At 38.0% G+C, this 21,147-nt stretch overlaps 1 protein-coding gene across 9 annotated transcripts in view; it reads right to left on the bottom strand.

Moving 5' to 3' along the window:
• Positions 1 to 21,147, bottom strand: part of PHTF1 (putative homeodomain transcription factor 1) — a 66,458-nt gene that overhangs the window by 28,672 nt on the left and 16,639 nt on the right. For 7 of the 9 annotated variants that reach the window (XR_004289766.1, XR_004289761.1, XR_004289762.1 and 4 more), the window contains exons 4-15: positions 18,305 to 18,374; positions 17,494 to 17,652; positions 12,014 to 12,170; positions 10,196 to 10,330; positions 8,109 to 8,268; positions 6,836 to 7,009; positions 6,641 to 6,730; positions 5,474 to 5,695; positions 2,569 to 2,697; positions 1,695 to 1,967; positions 787 to 918; positions 198 to 284 (exon numbers count right to left, since the gene is read on the bottom strand). Coding sequence is in view for 1 of the 9 variants with exons in the window: in XM_032360939.1 (XP_032216830.1) it covers positions 198 to 284; positions 787 to 918; positions 1,695 to 1,967; positions 2,569 to 2,697; positions 5,474 to 5,695; positions 6,641 to 6,730; positions 6,836 to 7,009; positions 8,109 to 8,268; positions 10,196 to 10,330; positions 12,014 to 12,170; positions 17,494 to 17,652; positions 18,305 to 18,374 (1,788 nt within the window). In the remaining 8 variants the exon portion in view is untranslated. The remainder of the gene's footprint in view (positions 1 to 197; positions 285 to 786; positions 919 to 1,694; positions 1,968 to 2,568; positions 2,698 to 5,473; positions 5,696 to 6,640; positions 6,731 to 6,835; positions 7,010 to 8,108; positions 8,269 to 10,195; positions 10,331 to 12,013; positions 12,171 to 17,493; positions 17,653 to 18,304; positions 18,375 to 21,147) is intronic. The other 2 variants (XR_004289767.1, XR_004289768.1) reach the window with 2 other exon arrangements.

Below are 21,147 nucleotides of genomic sequence, written 5' to 3'. Positions count from 1 at the left end.
AGTATTCAAAATAGCAAAAGAAATTTAGATACATTAAAAACAAAATAGATATTTCAACACAACCATGCTGGTGCCTTGCTCTTGAGAAACAAATTTTCATCATACACACACACACACACACACACACACACGTCTAGAATACATAGTGAATCTTATTAGAATTTCCGTTCTTCATTAAAAAAATATAAAACTCTTACCTGGGCACAGCAAATGAAAGCAATTGAAAGAGTCAGCAAGAAGACTGAAGATACAACCACATCAACTGAACGCTGCGGACCCCGTCTCTGTGGAATAAGACACATAGGTTAGGATTACAGTTAGAAACAGCAATGGCTCTCACGCCACTCACATACTGAATTTTACTACATGAATGTGAGAATAAATGTTTATAAGAAGTTTCTGGCATAGGATTTTAATACATTTTGGACATGTTTCACTTGAAGCGCTGAAATTCATTGCTGTTCCAAATTAAGAGTATGAGTGATTCACTGATGTATTTTCAGCTGGAATATTTTCCAAAAAGTCAGAAAAAGATGCAACTTTCAATTTTTGATTCTGCCCTAGGAATTTATTTTGCCTTTTCCCTTTCTAAGCTCTTATTTAGTTACTTCTAACAGCACAGCAGACAGATCACTTCCAGCTTGGTGTCCAGCATGTCTGTCGACCACTGATACAATCCGCCCAGTACACACGACTAACTCCACCACCCACTGACGATCTGCTGCCAGCAATTTCAGTGAGTGGGCTCCCTGCATGTTTTTTCTATGTTAGTCAGGTGAAACTCACCTTTAGAAAGGAACGCAGTGATAACCATATCTTAATGTTCTCCACTTTTTTAAGTCTGAAATGAGGTATTTCGTATTTCCTAGCTTTCCTGGCAGAAGTAATATGGCTGAAGAGTTTTGCAAATAAAAATCTCTAGAAGGGTTTAAAAAAAAATCATAAAGTAAAAGGTACAAATGTGTCTCTGTGTACATATTTTATAATTGCAAGCAATATTCCCATATATAAAAAATAATAAAGGATGAAATTGATCACTTAGGTCATCAATAGCTCATGGCCCTGTTGCTTCCAAACCACATTCCATTGTAATCTGTGTCTCTATAACATGGTACACTCCTGACATTTTCAAGGAATATTCTTGGCAGACCTTTGTGAATCCCCAGCTTCTCAAACACAAACATTTACAGGATTCTGGTTTAGTCCCAAATTAAATTTCCATTCATGGAAATTTAATTTCAATCATGTTTTTTTGCACATAACACCAATATATCAAGTCCTCAATCCCAAATTCTTATAGGAATTCAACAAATCTATTTCTCACTTGATCATTTTTCACAGAAACATTTTGACTTTGAGGCTAACTACACATGTCATGGGCAAACGGGCACAGAGGCACACTGAGATACAGGTGCAATGCGGTCAGCCAGGCTGAGTCCCTGCCTAAGGCACTTACTCCTACACGTGAGCTCAGCGAAATGCCAGATTATAACATGTCAATTGTGAATAACCAATACCATGATAACAATCAATACCACGACTGTTAAACCCACAAATACCAAAAGCCCATTCATCAATCCTTCATTGCCCACATTAACTTTTGGAGAGAGAACAAATCAAGAAAAGAAAATCAACTCAATGAAATATTATACACAAAAGCAGAGGCAAGAAATTTTACTTAACTCTCTACTGACCTGTTTATACGTTCTCTCTGCCACACACATCATGAAAAAAAAAATCCAAGTAAGACACAATCTTTCAAAAAAATTAATCATAGACAAAATAATGATAGGTGTAACAGGTGGTGCCCCACAAAAAAGAGTCATGATCTCCTCAGCTGAAATGGATTTTAGCTGGTCAAGGCTCTTGTCACGGAAAAGTCGATGTAAGAAAGGAAAAAATGCTAATCCAATGGTGACGACATTTCCCAGCATCTGATAACCTACTCCTTGCTGATATGCATTCACCTGGGAATTAATTTAAAATGTACAACATTATTACACAGTTAAATGGAGTTACCAAGAATTATTTACCAAGTACTACTTAGATTATTAAAAACTACCTGTTGAGGCACCTGGGTGGCTCAGTGGGTTAAGCCTCTGCCTTTGGCTCAGGTCCTGATCTCAGAGTCCTGGGATCGAGCCCTGCATCAGGCTCTCTGCTCATCAGGGAGCCTGCCTCCCCCTCCCTCTCTGCCTGCCTCTCTGCCCACTTGTGATCTCTGTCTGTCAAATAAATAAATAAAAAATCTTAAAAAAAAATACCCGTTTTATAGCCAAAAGAAGTATAAATAAAGATGATTTATCACTCTTTGATTTCATTAAAAATCAGGCTTAAATGAGATAAAGAATATTTGCAGAAGTATACCTGAATAATGATTATGTTCACAGAGAACACTGTAACAGATCTAAAAATATACCCAAGTAAAGATTCTAACTACAACATGAAAAAAATATATATTTGTGCTTCAAAGGCAGAGTCAGTACTTTGGTCACTGAATAGAGCCTATGAAATAGCTGATCATTAAACAAGTTTTTGGAAAGGTTTGAAAAACTCATGAAATCTTACCCTGCTCATGATGATGCCACTTATTTCCAACACAGACATATCCATCTTTTTGCACTCATTCCCTTCCCAGATTATTGCACTAACTCGATCAGAGGCAGGACTTGAGTTCTGAAGCCAGAATAAGTGGTTCTAAAAGAAAAAAAGAAAAAACTCTTTCCATCCACCCTTTCTTTCCTCTGTTGGATCTTTCTCCCCACTGTTCAGTTCTCAGGCCACATTCACAGCGCTGGACCTCATCATTCCATTCTCTCCTTCCGAGAGCTCATCATGCCCATAGCCACCTCCGTGATGCTCACCTCTCGTCCCTTTTTTCTTCAATAAGCCAATATCTGACCTGGAGTGAGACTAAATGTCTTCTGTGATGATGGGAAGTAGAATTCCATGGTCTTCAAGGTGGCTTCCCCATCTAAAGGTCTGGAAGTGAGCCTAAGCTTAGTTTACTCATGGCATGCTAAGGAGAAAAGTATTTCTAGAGCAGAGTGACAGTACTGGAGACAGCAGGAAGTTAGGTAGGGGAGCTGCTAATAAGTCTTACATGTTACATGAATGACTGAGGAGTTAAGCCTTTCTCTGGCCTAATCAGGAACATGGAAAAGCATAGAAAACTCAAGAGGAGAAAGCTCAAGATTTAAAAAAAAAAAAAGTGCCATTTCCTTCTGCTATGTAAGTTCTTATTCAAGTACCAACTCGAGTCCCATTTCACCATGGTCAGCTCATTGGCACAAGTCTCACTATTCTGCCCTTCCCTGAAATTAAAGACCCTTAGAGTCTATATCAGACAAATTAGCATGTAATTATATGCTACTTTTCTAATGTCCTCTACTTATTTCCCCTATAATCATCTTGTCCTCAAGCTAAAATATAAATTTCTAAAAAAAAAAAAAGATCACATGGTGTATTTCTTCTCTTTTTGCTACAATGCTCAGTACAATGCTGATGAGCATCTACTGATTTATTCATTGGTGATGCCAAAAAAAATGTATGAAGTGCCAACTACGTAACACGCGCCCCAGATACAAAGGAGAACAAGACAGACACTGTCCTTGACACCAAGGAGATTACAGACTGATGGGAGACATAATTAAATAAAGTTACTGCACAGCATGACAAGGGAAAGAAAAAGGGCTTCAGGAGCAAATGAGAAAGGCTTCCTAAGGAAGGATCATTTAAGCCAAGACCTGAAAAAGAAAAAGGAGTGAGCTGAAGGAACAGTATCAGAGAAAGTGCGTTCTAGGCAAATAAGCCAGAGGCACATGGGGAATGGCACGGCCCTGAAAGAAGTTCAACTGTGGTAAAGTAGAGCACGTGAGAGCTGGGGGAGGAACGATCAAAGAGGAGACTGTACTGGAGTGAATAAAGAAATGGAAGCAAATAACCCCAAGGGGGGAAAGAGCAGTTAAAGGATTTCAAGGGGAATGACATGATCGCGGCTGCAGTATGGAAGAGCAGACGAAGGGAGCAAGCCCACAGAAGCTGTTAATGATCCAGATAACCCCTAGCAGGGGACACACAAGTAGACAGAGAGGTATTATTCAGTGGAGTTAAGACGATGTGAGGACCGATTAGAAACATGCTGGAGAAGGAGGGGTTTCCCAGGTTTCTGCCTTTGGTGGTTAGTAGTAGATTCAAAAATATGGAGAATAAAAGAGCAGGGTAGATAGGGGAATTGGGAATGATGAATTCCTTTTGATATGGTGAGTTTCATGTTACCTTACATATGCCTTAAAATTATACTGAAAATCCCAAAAGTGCAAAGGACATCAAGATCATCAGGATGCTATGCAATGGTTACTGTATTACTATATTACTAATTATGTTACTTCTAGGGCCAGTGTAATGTAGATGAATCATCAGACGAAATGTAAATAATCTTTAGATTCAAGCTTTGATGGCAAAATTGAAAGAAAAAAGGCTTAAAGCTTTAATGAAAAAGTGTACGTGGATTCTGGTTAGTCTTTAAGAACTGTATACATCTAATGAAGCAAGATTTTTTTCATAAAAATGTGTAACTTAAGTCAATGGTAACCTAGAGTCTAGAAAATTCACTAATTCAACAAATGAATATCCACCACCCAGTATTTATAAATCACTGTGGAAATATATAGCCTAAATGACAACAACCAAAGCAGAAGAAATGATGACATTGCCCCAAACATTTGGAATGCTGATTTGAGACCCACTTCTAACCATTCAATCTATCTAGCAGTGGAAAAAGCTCTCTCATGAAGTAACAATCACTCCGGCTCTAGAAGTATTTAAGCAGAGGCCACTGATCATCTGATGGGGATACTAATAACAATGCTAACCTTTTTTCAGGTGCTCACTCTTTGTCAGACATTGTGCTAAGCACCTTCCTATTACCTCGTTAGATCTATCACAATAGTCCCAAGAAGTGGTAACTATTATTACCACTTGAGGAATTCCTACATTCATTGGAAGGTTCAAATACCTTCTAAGGAATCTCTAATTTCAGGCTATCTGATTTTGTGATATTAATATAAAACCTAAAATTAAAAGCATCACTTGGTTTATACATTATTAGAAAAGCAAACAATGCCATTTCTTAGTAATTCATATATAACACTGTGAGTCTGCGAAAGTATGAGGTTGATGGACCAAACAACCCCACTCACATAAAATGAACATTAAGGATCATTCTAAGGAAAATAATGAGAAAAAGTATTATGAAGAAAAACTTAGGTTAGGGCAACTTCAGAGAACTCCCCCCACCCCGAGTTCTAATACCAACATCTTCACTTACAGACGACTATACTCAATTTCCTCATCTCTAAATTAGAGATAATAATAGTATCCACCATATACGACTATAGTAAAGTCGATGGGCTAATATGGTACCTGGCCTATAAATACAGTATTACCTATTATTACCATCACCTTTACAGACCTGCTGAAAAACATCTTCTTTGGGGTCACGTTTGGTCCCTGAGTGAAGGGTATTCACATGGGCCCCCTCACTGTCACTGGTGACAGACGATCGACACTCTGGGCCATGCAGCAGGTCATCCCATAGCATATCCTCAGTCTCCGAGTCATGGCGGGTGCTCTCTGAGTCTCTTCTCGACATGTGGAGGCTTCGGGAGCCACCACTCATGCCCGACCTCGAGCCCTTTCAAGGAAAACAGAAAACCAAAACTCTATATATTTTTTTCGTTCATTTTTAAAAGCAACCATCTATCTGAAATAAAAGTCAAACAAGTTATCTGTGGTGATGACTGGCAAGCTTTCTTAAGTTGACCCTCACAAGGCTTCACATAATAATAATACATTTTAATAAGTCAACGTCGAACTCCAATGACTCTCTAACAAGCAGGATTTAAAAGGACACCCTCTGAGAAGTTTTCGCCCAGTCATGAGATGGTTCCACTCACGTTCCCTGGGATGACAGTGACCTCTACATGCATATCCCGAGGATCTACCCCGGGTATGGGTGTGACCAAGCCTACTGACATACCCCAAGTGTCCCCTAAATAATGTGAGTGTGACTGCAGATCTAGTCACATCCCGGGCACCCGGCCAAACATGGAAAGGACAGTCAGACTGAAAAAAGGGTGCACAGTGCGGCTCTCCTGCAGGACAAACATAAATATGCAAGTTTTTCCACATCCCGGACAGCCTTGTCAATCGAAGCAAAACTCACACTCCCACCATCTACCCCATTCACCTCTGAATGGTAACCTTCCAAATGGACAATAGTGAGATTTGCTGCTCCCACCTCTCAGTGGTGGAAGACAGGAATGAGGCTTGAGAATAAGGCCCACATTCCAAGTCAATATAAGGGAGCCTTCTCGTCCTCTGGGGACTAGCAAGCCCTTACTGAGCCTCATCTCATCTAGGATGCTTTTGAGATGAGAGTCAAAGTGAAACAGCTCTTTGCTTTTTGGGGGTGAAAGGCTACAGGAAAGCTGCCAGACAGGTAGACAGACAGGCGGTGGCAGGGGAGGCCAGGCTGACAGAAGCACTATTTTAGGACAACCAATAAAAAAAGCAATGGATAAAGATATGACACTGGGGACCAGGCCTGGAACAGTCACCTGTCAGAAGGCTACCTTACCTGACTGAAGGCTGCCGATTCAAATTCTGATTCTGCCAGACTATCCGAATCCCGAGCCGTGTGACACCACTTGGGAGTGCTTTTCTTTACCTGACAAAAATGAAGCCAACCAACAAAAGGAAAACATGTCCAACATCTTGTGACTATTCAGTGATCTGGGGATCGATGCCGATACTTTTACAAACTCAAAATTACCTGAGTGTTGAGGTGCCTGGTAAGTATGGATTTTCTATTCTTCACTTCACAGCCGTTGTCACTTGAGGCCCCTTCCACACTCCTACGTAGCATCATCATCTGTGTCCGGGCTTCACCGTCCTCCTCACTGGACAGATCATCCGAAATCCCATTCCCCAGTCGCCTGAAAGCCTCCTACAAAGAGAACAGCAATTTCTTCCCAGGGCACAGCCCAAAATACTCCAGTAAACCGCACATGCAAAAACAAAAAAAGCACGTAAAAACTAAGAAATGATGCAAGTAAGCCAAAAGTGAACAAGCCTATATATTACTCCAGTCTCAGTAAAGAAAAACAGTGAACTCTCTTGGAACTAAACAGGCTCATGGACATACTACATAGAGGATAGAAGCACAGGCTTGTGTCTGGGGCACGGCCCTTCTCCTCACTAACGTGTAACTGGAGGCAAGTCACTAACCTGAGGCTCCATTTCCTCGTCTGAACAGTGACGGTAATAAAAGCACCTATCTCACAGAGCTATGAGAACAATGAGCTGACCTACTATGTATAAAGCACTCAGGATAGTGCCTAGTTGCAGTAATGGCTCAAGAATATTAGCTATTTTTGTAATTACTACATGCCACCATCTAACAAATGAGAACATATTTAAGATGACGCAATTGAAGGGTAGTTTCAGAGATAGACCATCTCGGCTACACCTAGAAGATAGTCTCCCAAACCCCTCTCATATCATCACTACATCTCTGCAATACAGCCAGGGGTCTCTCCATGGATCTGTTGATGATACCTCCCGGCCCACTGCTGAGGCTGGGTCAGCAGCCAAAGAAATAACATGCTCTCGTTCCAGAAATTAAAAGAATAAACTACAGTCCTCGTGTGTTATTCTCCTTTTTGTGTTATGTGGTTTCACATTTCACTTTTTTGTTAAGACAAATTACACAACCCTATTAGAATCTACTTGACAGAGCGCCTGGGTGGCTCAGTGGGTTAAGCCGCTGCCTTCGGCTCAGGTCATGATCTCAGGGTCCTGGGATCGAGTCCCGCATCGGGCTCTCTGCTCAGCAGGGAGCCTGCTTCCCTCTCTCTCTCTCTGCCTACCTCTCTGTCTACTGTGATCTCTCTCTGTCAAATAAATAAATAAAATCTTAAAAAAAAAAAAAAAAAGAATCTACTTGACATCTCTAGCAGAATCTAAGAATGGCCAAATATTACACAGGAAAGGAAAGATTTTGTTATATATAAATATATGTTTATATATAATCATCTAACTCTTACCCTGTGGCACTTTTCTCCATCTGAAAATTTTGCTTTCTCCCTTGTTTGCCACATTTTAATCTCTGGTCGACACTGTCTCTTCTTAATGATAGGATGCAGACAACTTGAGTCATTGTCCGTTTCAGTCCCTTTGTTACTGATTAGTTTTACTCTTTTACTCCTAATTTTAAAAAAGAAAAAAAAGATTACTAGCTTGTTTTCTAAAAGTAGTATCTTTCACGAAATCATTTGCATTTGAAGAATTCAAGTTGATCCTTAAACAACATGGGTTTGAACTGCAGGTTCCTTATTCGTGGATCTTTTAAAAAAATACCATATAGCGTTACAGATGTATTTCCTCTTCCTGATGATGTTCTCAATCACATTCCTTTCCCTCTAGCTCACTTTATTGTAAGAATACGGTATATCATACACATAACACACAAAATGTGTGTTTATCAACTATTCACATACTATTACTAAGGCTTCCAGTCAACAGGCACCCCTAGCCCCTGCACTCAAGGGTCAACTGTGTATTATTCTGGAAATCAAGAAAATTCAGAAACCCCATTTTTCAGGCTTCTGGCTTGCCTAGGTATCTCTAGTCTCCAAAGAGGCACCATAGTTAATTTCAAGAGTAAGCCTCTTCTTTTCTGTTTTGCAAGGAAGTGGGTTCAGTCTTCCCTTCACCCTCTCAGACAGGGTGCCAATGCCTACCTCACATCACCTGTTTATGTCACTCGAAGAAATGTCTTCCCTGTCCTCTCCCTCAAAGACCAGCAATTCTTGACTTCAAGACTCCTGCTGACTACTTCCCCTCTGAAAAATCATTCCGTCTGCTGAACAGCATGGCCTTTAGTCAGCAGGTAATATTCAGATATTTTTACATTGCTATGATTGCATCATCCTCTTATCTTCCTGATTAGAGAGTAAAATCACCAAAAAACAGGGATGCCCAGTAGGGCACACAACGTTCAGCACAAAGAACCCCAACTAAAGAGTATAACCTATCTTAAGAAAAGTATGTGAATATATACAGGCATCCCCCACCTTTCTAAAGTTCACAAAAGTAAATCAAAAATTTGCTTTTCTGAGAGACCCACATTAGGACCAGTGTTGGCTAACCAGAAGAACTCTGAAGAGGATTTTTGCTTTCACAAGAGAAGGTGCAAAGTGCAACTAGCAATCAGCACTTGTTTTACAGCAAGTTGTGACAGAAGCCGCATGCCCGGCAGCAGCGAGGGAGGCCCCTTGGAGCTCCTGCCCCAGGAGCTACACTCAGCTTCTCAGCATCCAGCCAACATGGCTTTGAACTACATCTGGGAGCATCTGTGCTTTGTCTCCACTTCTTTCATGCATCCCTTAGCAAGATGCAACCTAAGGTATCAGAAAAGCCTAAGAGGGGCTATTGTTTGGGTCTGAGAAGGCTCAAAAACGTCTTCTGTATAAATTCATGGTAATTGCTTCATTGCTTTATTCCATTTCGGCCTGCGAAAGGCTTCACAGGAACTCTCTACTTTTGGAAAGGAGGGGGAAACGTGTACCTCATCTTCGAAAAAGGAGCAGGAAGAGCACTTTATTTTTGAGTCATAGTCATTAACAGATGACAAAATAAGTATTTCTTCAAGTCATACTAGTGTTGTCATGACACTGTAAAATTGTGAAGGAGATAGAATTTGTCTTGGATCCATTTCCCTTTCTGACCTACAGCCCATCAACACCAGCTTCCTGCATGCCATTTCTAAAGAGGTATCAGCTTTCACACTGAAAAATACCTGATCCTTTTAAAATTCTTTTCTCCCTCAAGATGTCAGCCAATATGGTTTAAAATATTTACCCCTTCTAAGTATTCATATTTCTGTAAACTTGTGATCTAAAATGTCATTAAAGCTTAAATAGAATGAAATTTTTATGGTAGAATCCTGGACTTATGGGGAACCTGACAGACAGTGGAGATATATGGAGGAAGCAAATCCTTCTAGAACCGTTAATGCTCACAGCACAATTATAATATGCTTACACTGTGTTCTCCTACTTAGATTACATACTAGGTTAACACTGATGTGAACATAAAATCAAATAAACATTCCAGTGTGATACTTTCTCACCTGTTCCCAAAGAGAGTCTCCCAAAAACCGCCAATAAAGGGAATAGACTCCAAAGTTTCTACTCCTCTGACTTTATCGGAGGAGTTATTTCCATTTTCTCGGCTCCCATCACTGTTGACAGTTTTCCGTAATTTTCTACAAACAAACACACACACACAAATTCAACAACTTCAGATTATTCAAGAACTTTTATATTTCTGCCCTAAATATCCCTACAGAAATTGATACCAATGGGTTACAATGTGAAATGAATTACAGTGAATTTCATATAATGAGGATAAATCATGCAAGAATGTTTCTGACTGAGGAGCAAAACTGGATTTCAAACCAAAGTCTTAGGCTATCATTCTGTTCAATATTTATTTTTTTTTTAAGGATTTTATTTATTTGTTTATTTATTTATAGTTTTTTTTTTTAAGATTTTATTTATTTATTTGATAGAGAGAGATCACAGTAGACAGAGAGGCAGGCAGAGAGAGAGAGAGGGAAGCAGGCTCCCTGCTGAGCAGAGAGCCCGATGTGGGGCTCGATCCCAGGATCCCGAGATCATGACCTGAGCAGCGGCCCAACCCACTGAGCCACCCAGGTGCCCAAGGATTTTATTTATTTATTTGACAGAGAGAGAGAGAGAAAGATCATAAGTAGGTAGAGAGGCAGGCAGAGAGAGAGGGGAAGCAGGCTCCCTGTTGAGCAGAGCGTGATGTGAGACCCAATCCCAAGACCCTGAGATCATTACCTGAGCCGAAGGCAGAGGCTTAACCCACTAAGCCACCCAGGTGTCCCTCATTTTGCTCAATATTTAAGGAAATGGAACTGATATTTCAAAATATTATTAAAAGAAAATTTTCGCACCTATGACCAACAGTCTTTTCAGGAACACTCAACACTACTAGTAGAAGGAACAATTCCTTTAAATATGGATGTCAAAAATCAATGCATTGGACACACTTCATAAGAGAACACAAAATAATAGCAACTGATCACTTTGTATGGCTACCTGAAGCAGTTAAAAGATATATCCTATAAATCACCAATGGGATACATAGCATGTGATTTCCTTAGAAATCATTCAATTGATTTTTTCAATTCAATTCAATTTTTCAATTTAATTAATTGAACAGAATTATCAAGGAATCCTTTTTTTGAAAAAAAGTTTTGAAAATAACATTCAAAAATAAGAATAAATATGTTGAAATTCATCACACCAAATTAAAAAAAATCTTTAGTAACTGTTTAGGGGAACAAAATCTACAGATATTCTGAGGAATGATAATATAAAAAAAAACAAAAAACAAAAAACAAAAAACTTTAACAGTTCCAAACCACACATAGCACATAATCAATAAAAACATGCCATGACCTCAATGTGTAGAACTGTCAAATTCCTATTAAAAGCTCAGAACACTTAGAAATCCATTTTTATTATATACCATTGAAAAAAAGGTAAAAATTTTAGTAGCACTAACCTAATGTACTAATACCCATATTTATACAGTGAATTTTCACCAAATTTTGATTAAGACTATATTTTGATGAACGTGTTTTCAACATCACTATTTAAGGTAAATTTTAATAAAGTACAATATAGTATCAGATTTTTCCTTTTAAACAACTGAACTGAATGACAAAATCTCACCTGGAATTACAAGGTCATGACAATGTTTCCTATCATCAGGAAGAAAAGTGAAAGCCAAAAAAATAATTTCAAAAGGCATGCAAAACAGAAGATTTGTAATTAATTTCTTTGAGGATTTTGTAAGCATGTACAATGCCTCTCCTAGAAAATAAACAACTACCAAGTGTAATTTCTCATCTTACCTTCTTCTCCGATTTCCATTGTTTCCCGATGGCCTTGTTATCTGAGTAGACACGATCTGACAGTGGACAGTTCCCATGAGTAACATAAGGCACAAGGGTCCAAGCACTTCACTTACATTCACAATAGGCATCATAAAATACAACACGAGTGCTAGAACTGAAAAGAAGAGGTTTCAAAATGTAAAATATAAAGGCTCATTTTTATATCTAATCTTAGCAATTGCATAAACTTTGTTACAAAACCCTATCAATCTGAAAAGTACAAGGAAAAAGCACATAATATTCAACAGTGCAATCCACCTGCACATCAGTTGAATGAAAACTTGAGGCCTTAGGTCAGAGCAAGAGAAGAATAATGGGTTTGAAGGATCTGCCTTCCTGTCAGTATAAGAATCTAGATACTTCAAAAGGCTCTCCACCACCAAACAGCTAAATGCTGGATGATACATACTACGAAGTGTTGTTCTGCTCAGAGGCACAGTATTTTTCCAAGGCCCACACCTGTACCAGCAGCAGTTAGCAAAGCTGGGATTTGAACCAAGGCAACTGGGCTCTAGTGTCCTTACTCTAAATGACTATGCTATATACTGCCTCTTCGTACATGCATATGAACTGTCCAAAGAATCAATGGTGAAAGGAACAGAAAACATAAAAAATTACATCCCAAAAAATCCAGATATAATTTCACAAATTAGTTCTTTGAGACTTTAACATAAGGATAATTCTTGTGATATATCAACTATTCCTATGTGGAGAAAAAGCTAGCAAATTTGTTTCATACCCTAACACCCTATCACCCAAATATAACAATGATAGCACCAAAACAATAAACTACAAACCTTGCTGGCTTGTGAATGTGGACAGAAATTCACTACTGAAAGGCAGGCACTGTAAATGAAGGGATTTTCATCTATTTGGCTTGCTGCTATAGCTAGATCAGTAAGTAGCACATAATGGATACTAAATATTTGTTGAATGAGTAATTAAAATACCATAAATCTGAATAATTCACCGAAACCATGCAGGGTTTATGCTGGAAGGAAAAATATCTCAGAGCCTTGGTAGAACAATACATGTATACACATGGTAGGCATTTACATATTTGTAGACTGAAATGATTTAATCTGATAATTTAATAACATGCAATTTGGGTCACATATATACAAATTATCTCAATTGACAATTGGGTAAAAGGCCTTGTCCCTGATTCCTGGGAGGTAACCTCTAAATCCTTGGAATTTCTCAAGTGATGGAATTTATTCACAGAGGGCCTCTTGGACCAAACCTGATAGTTCATGCCAACGAGGTGACTTCGGACGGGGTTAGCCATAGCAGAGAAACCAACCATGTGATTAGAGAGTTGAGGCTTTGAGCCACAGTGTATCAGCCTGACCCCTGGGGGAGAGGTAAGAGGGAGGGTTGAAGACTGAGTTGCCTACTTGGCCAATGACTCAACTGGTTATGTCTATATAATAAATCCTCAGTAAAAATTCTGGATACCAAAGCTTGGGTGAGCATCCCCAATTGGCAATTGTCTATTAGTATTGCTACCCATCATGGCAAAAAGTGTACCAAATCCCTGAGAATGATGAACACTTCCTGTTTGGAATCCTCCCAAACTATGTATCTCTTCTAATTCATCCAATATAACTTTTAGAATAATAAAACTAATAAAACTGTAATTATAAGTATAGCACTTTCCCGAATTCTAGGAGTCATTCTAGTGAATTATCAAAGGAATCAGTAGGGGACCTTCAAAACTGTAGCCAGTGGGTCAGAAGTAAGGGTAGCACTGGGGACTCCCAAAGTGAGGCTGGTGTCTGAAGTGGGGGGAATCTTACGAAGGACCATACCTTTAACCTGTGAGTCTGGCCAACTCCTATAGTGAAAAAGCATTCAATAAAAATCAACATTTGTTCCTGATTTATAATTAATCTTAAATGTCAATCTCTTCTAAAATACTAGGAATATAAAAATGTCCCTAATATACCAAAGAGGAAATGAACACGCATCATACTGAGAAAGACACTCAGAACCAGGAACAAAAGGATGAGCATTCTTACTGTTACTACTTAATGCTGCTCTGAAAATGCTGACTAATTCAATCATAGCAAATGAAATGTATGAAAAAGGAGGAGACCAGATTTTCATTATTTATCAGCAACATGGCTGTATGGTTAGAAAATGTGAAAGAAGCACTGAAAAACTATTAAAATTAATGAGGGTTTAATAGAATGCCATAAGCAGAAGTATTCTTAATAAACATAAACTAACAGCTTTCAAATGTAATAGCACTAACCAGTTGAAATTTATAAAACAAAAAAAGTGTCGTATCTGCGGGAGCAACAACAAAAATAAAAACAAATATTTCACTTTTATGGGGAAGCACTGAAACGTCCACTGATGGATGAGTATATGAACAAAATATGGGACATACATATAATGGATTCTTATTCATCATTTAAAAAGAAGGAAGCGTACATGCTGTGTATGGCTGAGCCTTAAAAACAGGCTAAGTGCCACAGACCAAGCTCAAAAGGACAAATACCCCTGCCTCCACTTGCATGAGGTATCTAAGTAGTCAAATTCACAGAAAAAGAAAATAGAATGGTTGCCAGGGGCCTGAGCTTCAGGAGGAACTGGAGAATCAGGCAATTACTGTTTTATAGGTAGAGTTTCAGTTTGGAAAGATGAAGTTCGGAGATGGATGGTAGTGATGGTTGCACAGCAACATAAGTGGCCTTGATGCCACCAACTGTAAACTTAAAAATGGTGAAGAAGGTAAATTATATATTGTGTATATCTTACCACAATAAAAAAAAATTTGAGTTTAACTTTGAGAAGATCTAAGCAGGCCTCACAAGAAATAAAAATCCCACAAAGCTTTACTGGGAAATAGAACAGAAGACTTGATTAAAAGGTGAGATAGATCTATTTTCTTCCCATTCCCCCCAAATATATCTATATCTTCATGGGAAGCGGGAGATTACAGTTTAATTCCAAATTATTTGTTTTTGATTAGGATAAAATAACTCTAAATTATTTTGAAAAAAAAAAAATAAGTAGGTAAAAACACCTCAGAAAATACTGGAAAAGAATACTAGAGGAATATTTCTGCTTAATGCTAATACATATTAAACAACTATACTAATTAAAGAAATGTGGTGCAGATATGAGAACAAGACAAATCAATTGTGCAGAATATGTGTTTAGAAAGAGACCATGGTGTATATGAAAATTTAATGTATATGGGCTCCTGGGTGGGTTGGTAGGTTAAGTATCTGCTTTCAGCTCAGGTCATGATCCTGGGATCAAGTGCTGCATTGGGCTCCTTGCTCAGTAGGGAGCCTGTTTCTCCTTCTGTCTGCCACTCCCCCTGCTTATGCTCTCTCTCACACTCTCTGACAAATAAAAAAATAAAATCCTAAAACAAAAAAAGAAAATTTAACATATATAATTTAATGTATCTCAGTAAGAAAGAAATAAATTCTTCAATAATGAGCATGTGAAAAGATATTTAACCTCACCTTTACAGGCTACCCAAAAAATGCAGACCAAATGAGCAAAACACAATTCTTTTGTATATCCAATTAGGTAACAATCTTTAAAATTATAATAATGCTGGTAGACTCTGGTAAAACAGGCACTCTCATCCACTACTTTCCAAAAGAAGTGTACCACTAGCAATTTGATTTTATGTACTAAAAGTCTTAAGATGTTTATATTCTTTGATCTCTTAATTCTATTTCAGAGAAGAAATTCTAAGGAAATATAAAATATGGAAAATTTTGTTCACAATGGCATAATTAATAGGAAAAAAAAAACCCAGGAACAATCTAAATGCTTACAATATGGGAACAGTTATATAAGTTGCGGTACTTTTATATAATGGAATATTAAGTAGCTATAAAAAGTATTTATGGCAAATCCATATGAGATACTCAAAGACATGAAAATGATCATTTTAAATGATGGTGTGTATCCATGATGGTGTATCCATATGACGGAATATTATCCAGTCATTAAAATTACAGCCATTTCAATACAACGAAATAAAACTAAAAAATATGGTTCCTTATTCACACTATTCCCATGCCCTCAATAGCCACATAGGACTGGATAAGGCAGACACAGAATATTTCTATCACCACAGAAACTATATTGGACAGCACTGTACACGACTTTAGAAAATTAAACTTACAGATTTGTAAATTCAGACACTTCTCTTTCCCTCTATAACTTAACTCAAAAAAACCTACAGAGATAAAAGAAAACAAAAATCACCCCAAATCCTTCCACCCTAACTCAACCTGCCCCTACTCTGTTCTAATTTATGTCCTTGTTGTTCGGGTATAACCAGAGTGTGCACATGGTCCCATTTCACAAAGTACTCCCAGTAGGCAGTGGCCATACAGTGGGAAAGAGAAGGTGCTGGGCTCCTGCACGTAGTGAGAAGAGAAAAGCCAACATCAGGTAGTTGTGTAAAACAGAAATTAAAATAGATTCCCAGGGAATGGTAGGACTATTTAGAAAGCATACACAGTGAATTCTGGAACACTGAAAAGAAAAAAAAAAAAGTATAGATCGGGATGGCTGCCCAGTGAAAGTTCCATCTGAGTTTAGATCTTAAAGATGACAAAAAAGATAGCCATGTGAAAATCCGTAAGATTGTTTCAAACAGAAGGAAGAGCTCTGTGTGCAGCACGGAAAAAGGGCCATGATGCCTCCAGCGGGCAAGGAGGAGCGCGGTAGGACATGACCTCTGAGAGGCCAACAGGGAACAGATCATGGAGGGCCCTGCAGGGTGTCGTGAGGACTGATTTCACTCCAACACCAGTGAGAAGTCTCTCAGGGTTTTAAGCAGGAAAATGACATGATACGGATTCTACTGTAAAAGATTTATCTAATTGCTGTGAAAAGAATGGTTGGTAGAAAGCAGGCTCAGAGTAGACGTTATTCTAGTGCTCTAGGCAAGGCGATGCTGGTGTGATGGACTATGACGGGGAAAAAAAAAAATCCCAGAGTTCCATGTTGGACATGATAGGTTCAAGATACCTATTAAATCTCTCTACATAAATGCCTAAAAGCAGGCAGTTAGATTTACAAGTTTGAAGTTCAGCAGAGATCTGGCCTGAAGATATAAATTTGAGAATCACCAGTTTATCAGCTATGTTTAAACAAAGGGGTTTGATGGGACTACCTAGAGAAGAGAATCCAGGATCCAACCTTGAGGTAATCCAATATTCAGAGGTCACACAGAACAAAGATTGAAAAGGCCTGGCCAGTAAGACAGGTGGAAAGAAATTCAAGAAAGATGAGTTGGACAATTGGTTTGCCTTCTATGTGCAAATAAATCTAAGATCTCCATATGGTGTATATCCCTTCATTCAAGGTAAATGTAAGAACAGTAAAGTCTGCATTATCTAATAGCAAAAGCAGCAAAAAGAAATTGTCATAATTTATTCCAGCCCTCTAATTACCTTGCATGAGGTAAAGCAGTAGCAGCCAAACAAAGATTCTTAAAGAGGTCACCTGAATCCACCAGTTGCTGAACAAGGGGAAAAACACAACTCTTACAAGCCCCTTCCGAGTCAGAGATGTCCATGGAATTTCAGGTTTGGCTTTGGCAAATGTTGAGCCTTTAAATATACAATAAAACAAAACATCAAATATTTACATACACTATACTAATGCCTACTTGTTTACACTGTATTAAAAACAGCTGAGAGCAAAAATCACCACATAACCTGTCTGGTTAAAAAGAATCCTCTTAGGGCGCCTGGGTGGCTCAATGGGTTAAGCCTCTGCCTTCCACTCAGGTCCTGATCCCAGAGTCCTGGGATAAAGTCCTGCATTGGGCTTTCAGCTCAGCAGGGAGCCTGCTTCCCCCTCTCTCTACCTAATTGTGATCTCTCTCTCTCTGTGTCAAATAAATAAAATCCTTTAAAAAAACAAAGTATCCTCTTAGATGTTCATTAAATATAATAACTTCTTGCCTCAATCACTAGGACAGGAGCTCAAAATAAATCAGGCTGACTTGAATGTTATGCAATGTATTTTTTACACAACAGCAGCTTCCAAGTTCATCCGTCTTTCACCTAATGTGATTACACAGCTACAAAGAACCAAAGCAAAGGAAAAAAAAAAAATCTCAAGGCCTGAATGATGAGGGAAGAATATTCCCTTTGGAAATTAAAATAGGCCATCATCGAGGGAAGTTATCTAAAAAAGAATCTCTAGCACTACGATGAAATAATATAATAAAATACATAAACCAACTTTAGAACTCACCTCTGATTAAGTCAACGTCAATCAAGTCTGGTTTTATGTGGCCCATCTTTTTTGGTTTGTTTTTGAAGCCCTAGGATAAAACAAAACAAAACCAGAAATAAGGGTAAAAAACCCTTTTAAGTACAAAAGGTAAACTTCTATTTCTTTCTTTCTATATCTGACTCCCTTTTACTGGAGACACTTTAATCCTATTGTTCCTTGAAATAACTTATCATTAATGTTTTAGTATGTAGTTTACCAAGTAATGCAAGAATATATTTTATCACTTTTTAAAATGATCCAACAAGTCAAAGGACAAGGAAGTACAAAATAATAGTCCCTTCAGCCCCTCTCCTTCTCCTCCCGGTTTCAGTCATTAAAAACAAATAACTTTCTTTTTTTTTTTTTTTTTAACTGTTTCTCTTGGTATTTACTTCCATACTATCCTTTTTTAAGTAGGCTCCACATGTAGTGCAGAGCACAACATAGGGCTTAAACTCACAACCCCGACACCAAGACCTGAGCTGAGATCAAGAGTCAGGTGCTTAACTGACTGAGCCACCCAGGTGCCCCTACATCTATACTTCCAAATAATATGTTTATGATGCCATTTTTCAATTTATTGATTTTAGAAATAATCCACTGACTTCTAATACATCATGTGAGAATTTAGCTCTTACACAACTAATTTCCACATCCTAACTTCCGCCCCAAAAACCTATATCCTGACATGACTGATGATGATTGATAAGTCAGTCATCAGTAGTTACGATATGATCACTATGAAATATTGTTCCCTAGAAGCCATGCTTCATAATCTCCTAGTTTACGGAGTCAGCTAAGACATTTATCATTTTTCAAATACTCAAATGCCAGAAAATTACTCAAGTCTTTTTTTCTTTAAAAAAAAAAAATCCTGGAAATACCCTTCCCAGAAACTTCTATCCTCCTGCTGGTTGCTCTCGGGGCCTGCTGCACAGCTAGCTCTATGCAGGACTTCACACTATCACCCTGACAACTCCCTTCATCTCTGTGGTGAATCTCTAGCTCTTACATCCCATGTCTTTCTGGAGTGCATCCTTTAGAAGCTTCCTGAGAAAGCGGTGCAGAAGGTAACTTTTTGAAGCCTCACATGTCTGAAAATGAATTCATTTTACCCTTATGCCTAATAAAAAGTTACACTAGAGTGTAGAATTCTAAGTCGTTAATAATTTTCCTTCAGGAATTAAGACCCTTTTCTACTCTTTCTAGCTTCCAATGTTGATGTTGCAAATTCTAGTGCCTTTCTGATTCCTGACCCTTTGAGTGTGAATTGTTTCTTCCCTCTGAATCTTCACTTTATTCCTGGTGTTCATAAATTTCATAATGATATGCCTTGATATGAGTCTTTTATATCTATTGTGCTGAGAATTCTTTCTATGTGGCTTTAGGGAAGTTTTCTTATAATTTATTTTTATATTTGTTCCCTTATCAGACATAACTTTCCTATTTTCTACTTCTTTTGTCTTTTTGTTCTGCTTTCTGGAAATTTCCTCAAATTCTCCCATTGAATTTTTGATTTTGACTCTGAGTTCATTTCTGTTCTCTTTTTCTTTTGGAGGATTTATTCAAATACCTAGTAATCAATGGCTTTCTTTATATATTAGAATGAAGCACTGAAATGTGATTGACTCAATATTCTACTTCAAGGTATATACCCAAGACAAATGAGTATTTCACTAAGTAATGTGTAAAAATGTTCATAGAAGAATAATTTCTAAGAGCCCCAAATTGGAAACTACCCAGAGACAACAATGGGATATTGCCCATCAATAGGAGAATGCATAAATAATTTTGGTGTTGTACTGAATAAACTACAATTACACAACATGAATGAGTCTCACAAACATAAAACTGAACAAAAAAAATTAGATTCAAATGTCTATGTATTGTATAATTTCATTTATATACACATGTTTATATATATTTTTATGTTTCATAATAAAAGGTTACACTAGATAGTGTATGATTCTAAGTTGTTAATTTTCCTTCAGGAATTAAGATACTGTTCTACTGTTTTCTAGCTTCCAATGTTGCTGTTACAAACTCTAGTGCCCTTCTGATTGATTCCTGATAATATTCCTATATAAAGCTCAAAAAGGCAAAATTAATCTGTAGCACTAGTAGTTGGGATACTGGTCTACCTCTGTTGGTAGCAGTGACTGGAAAAGTATGGAAGGGAAGCTTCTATGGTACTGTTAATTATCTATCTCTTGATCTTAATGCTGATTACATGATTACATTAAGTTTAAGAACATTCCTCAACCTTTACACTTAAAATTTTGTTATATATACATGTGTGTAAGTATATCCATATTTACTGAACATGTTTTATTTCAATAGAAAGCCTGTAAAACTTACTGGAAGCTTTATGTGTATGAGTATAGCTTACAGACTTGGGATTTCACTGCAGGGTAATCAACCAGCTTGAGGGAATCACCAAATGTCAATATCTGGAGGCTTTTTTTTGTGGGGTCATTCAAGGCTCTTTGAAGAACTTTCCAGTATTCTCTTTGGTTGAAGATTAGGAAGGCTAAAGATTCCTGTGGTGGAAGTTTTAAGATTGAATCAAGGGGCTCACAATTTTGCTTTTAGTATCATGATTCTCACCTGCCCTTCAGTGTCCACAGACCCTCTTCCAATGAATTTTCTCAGAAGAAATATCACCAGTCTCCCTCCTAAGGGCATTGTTAGCCAGTCTTTAAGGGATTGACTAGGAGACAAAAGGTCTAATCTCTCTGTATACAAAGTTCATTCAATACCCCATTTAACTGCCTCACAGGAAACCTGATGCATTCAAGTCCTAAGCCTTTCTGGGAAGTTCT

Source organism: Mustela erminea, chromosome 10, assembly GCF_009829155.1.
Source record: "Mustela erminea isolate mMusErm1 chromosome 10, mMusErm1.Pri, whole genome shotgun sequence".
Lineage (NCBI taxonomy): Eukaryota > Metazoa > Chordata > Mammalia > Carnivora > Mustelidae > Mustela > Mustela erminea.
Note: the sequence above shows the minus strand (reverse complement) of the source record. Positions and strands in the feature narration are given on the sequence as shown.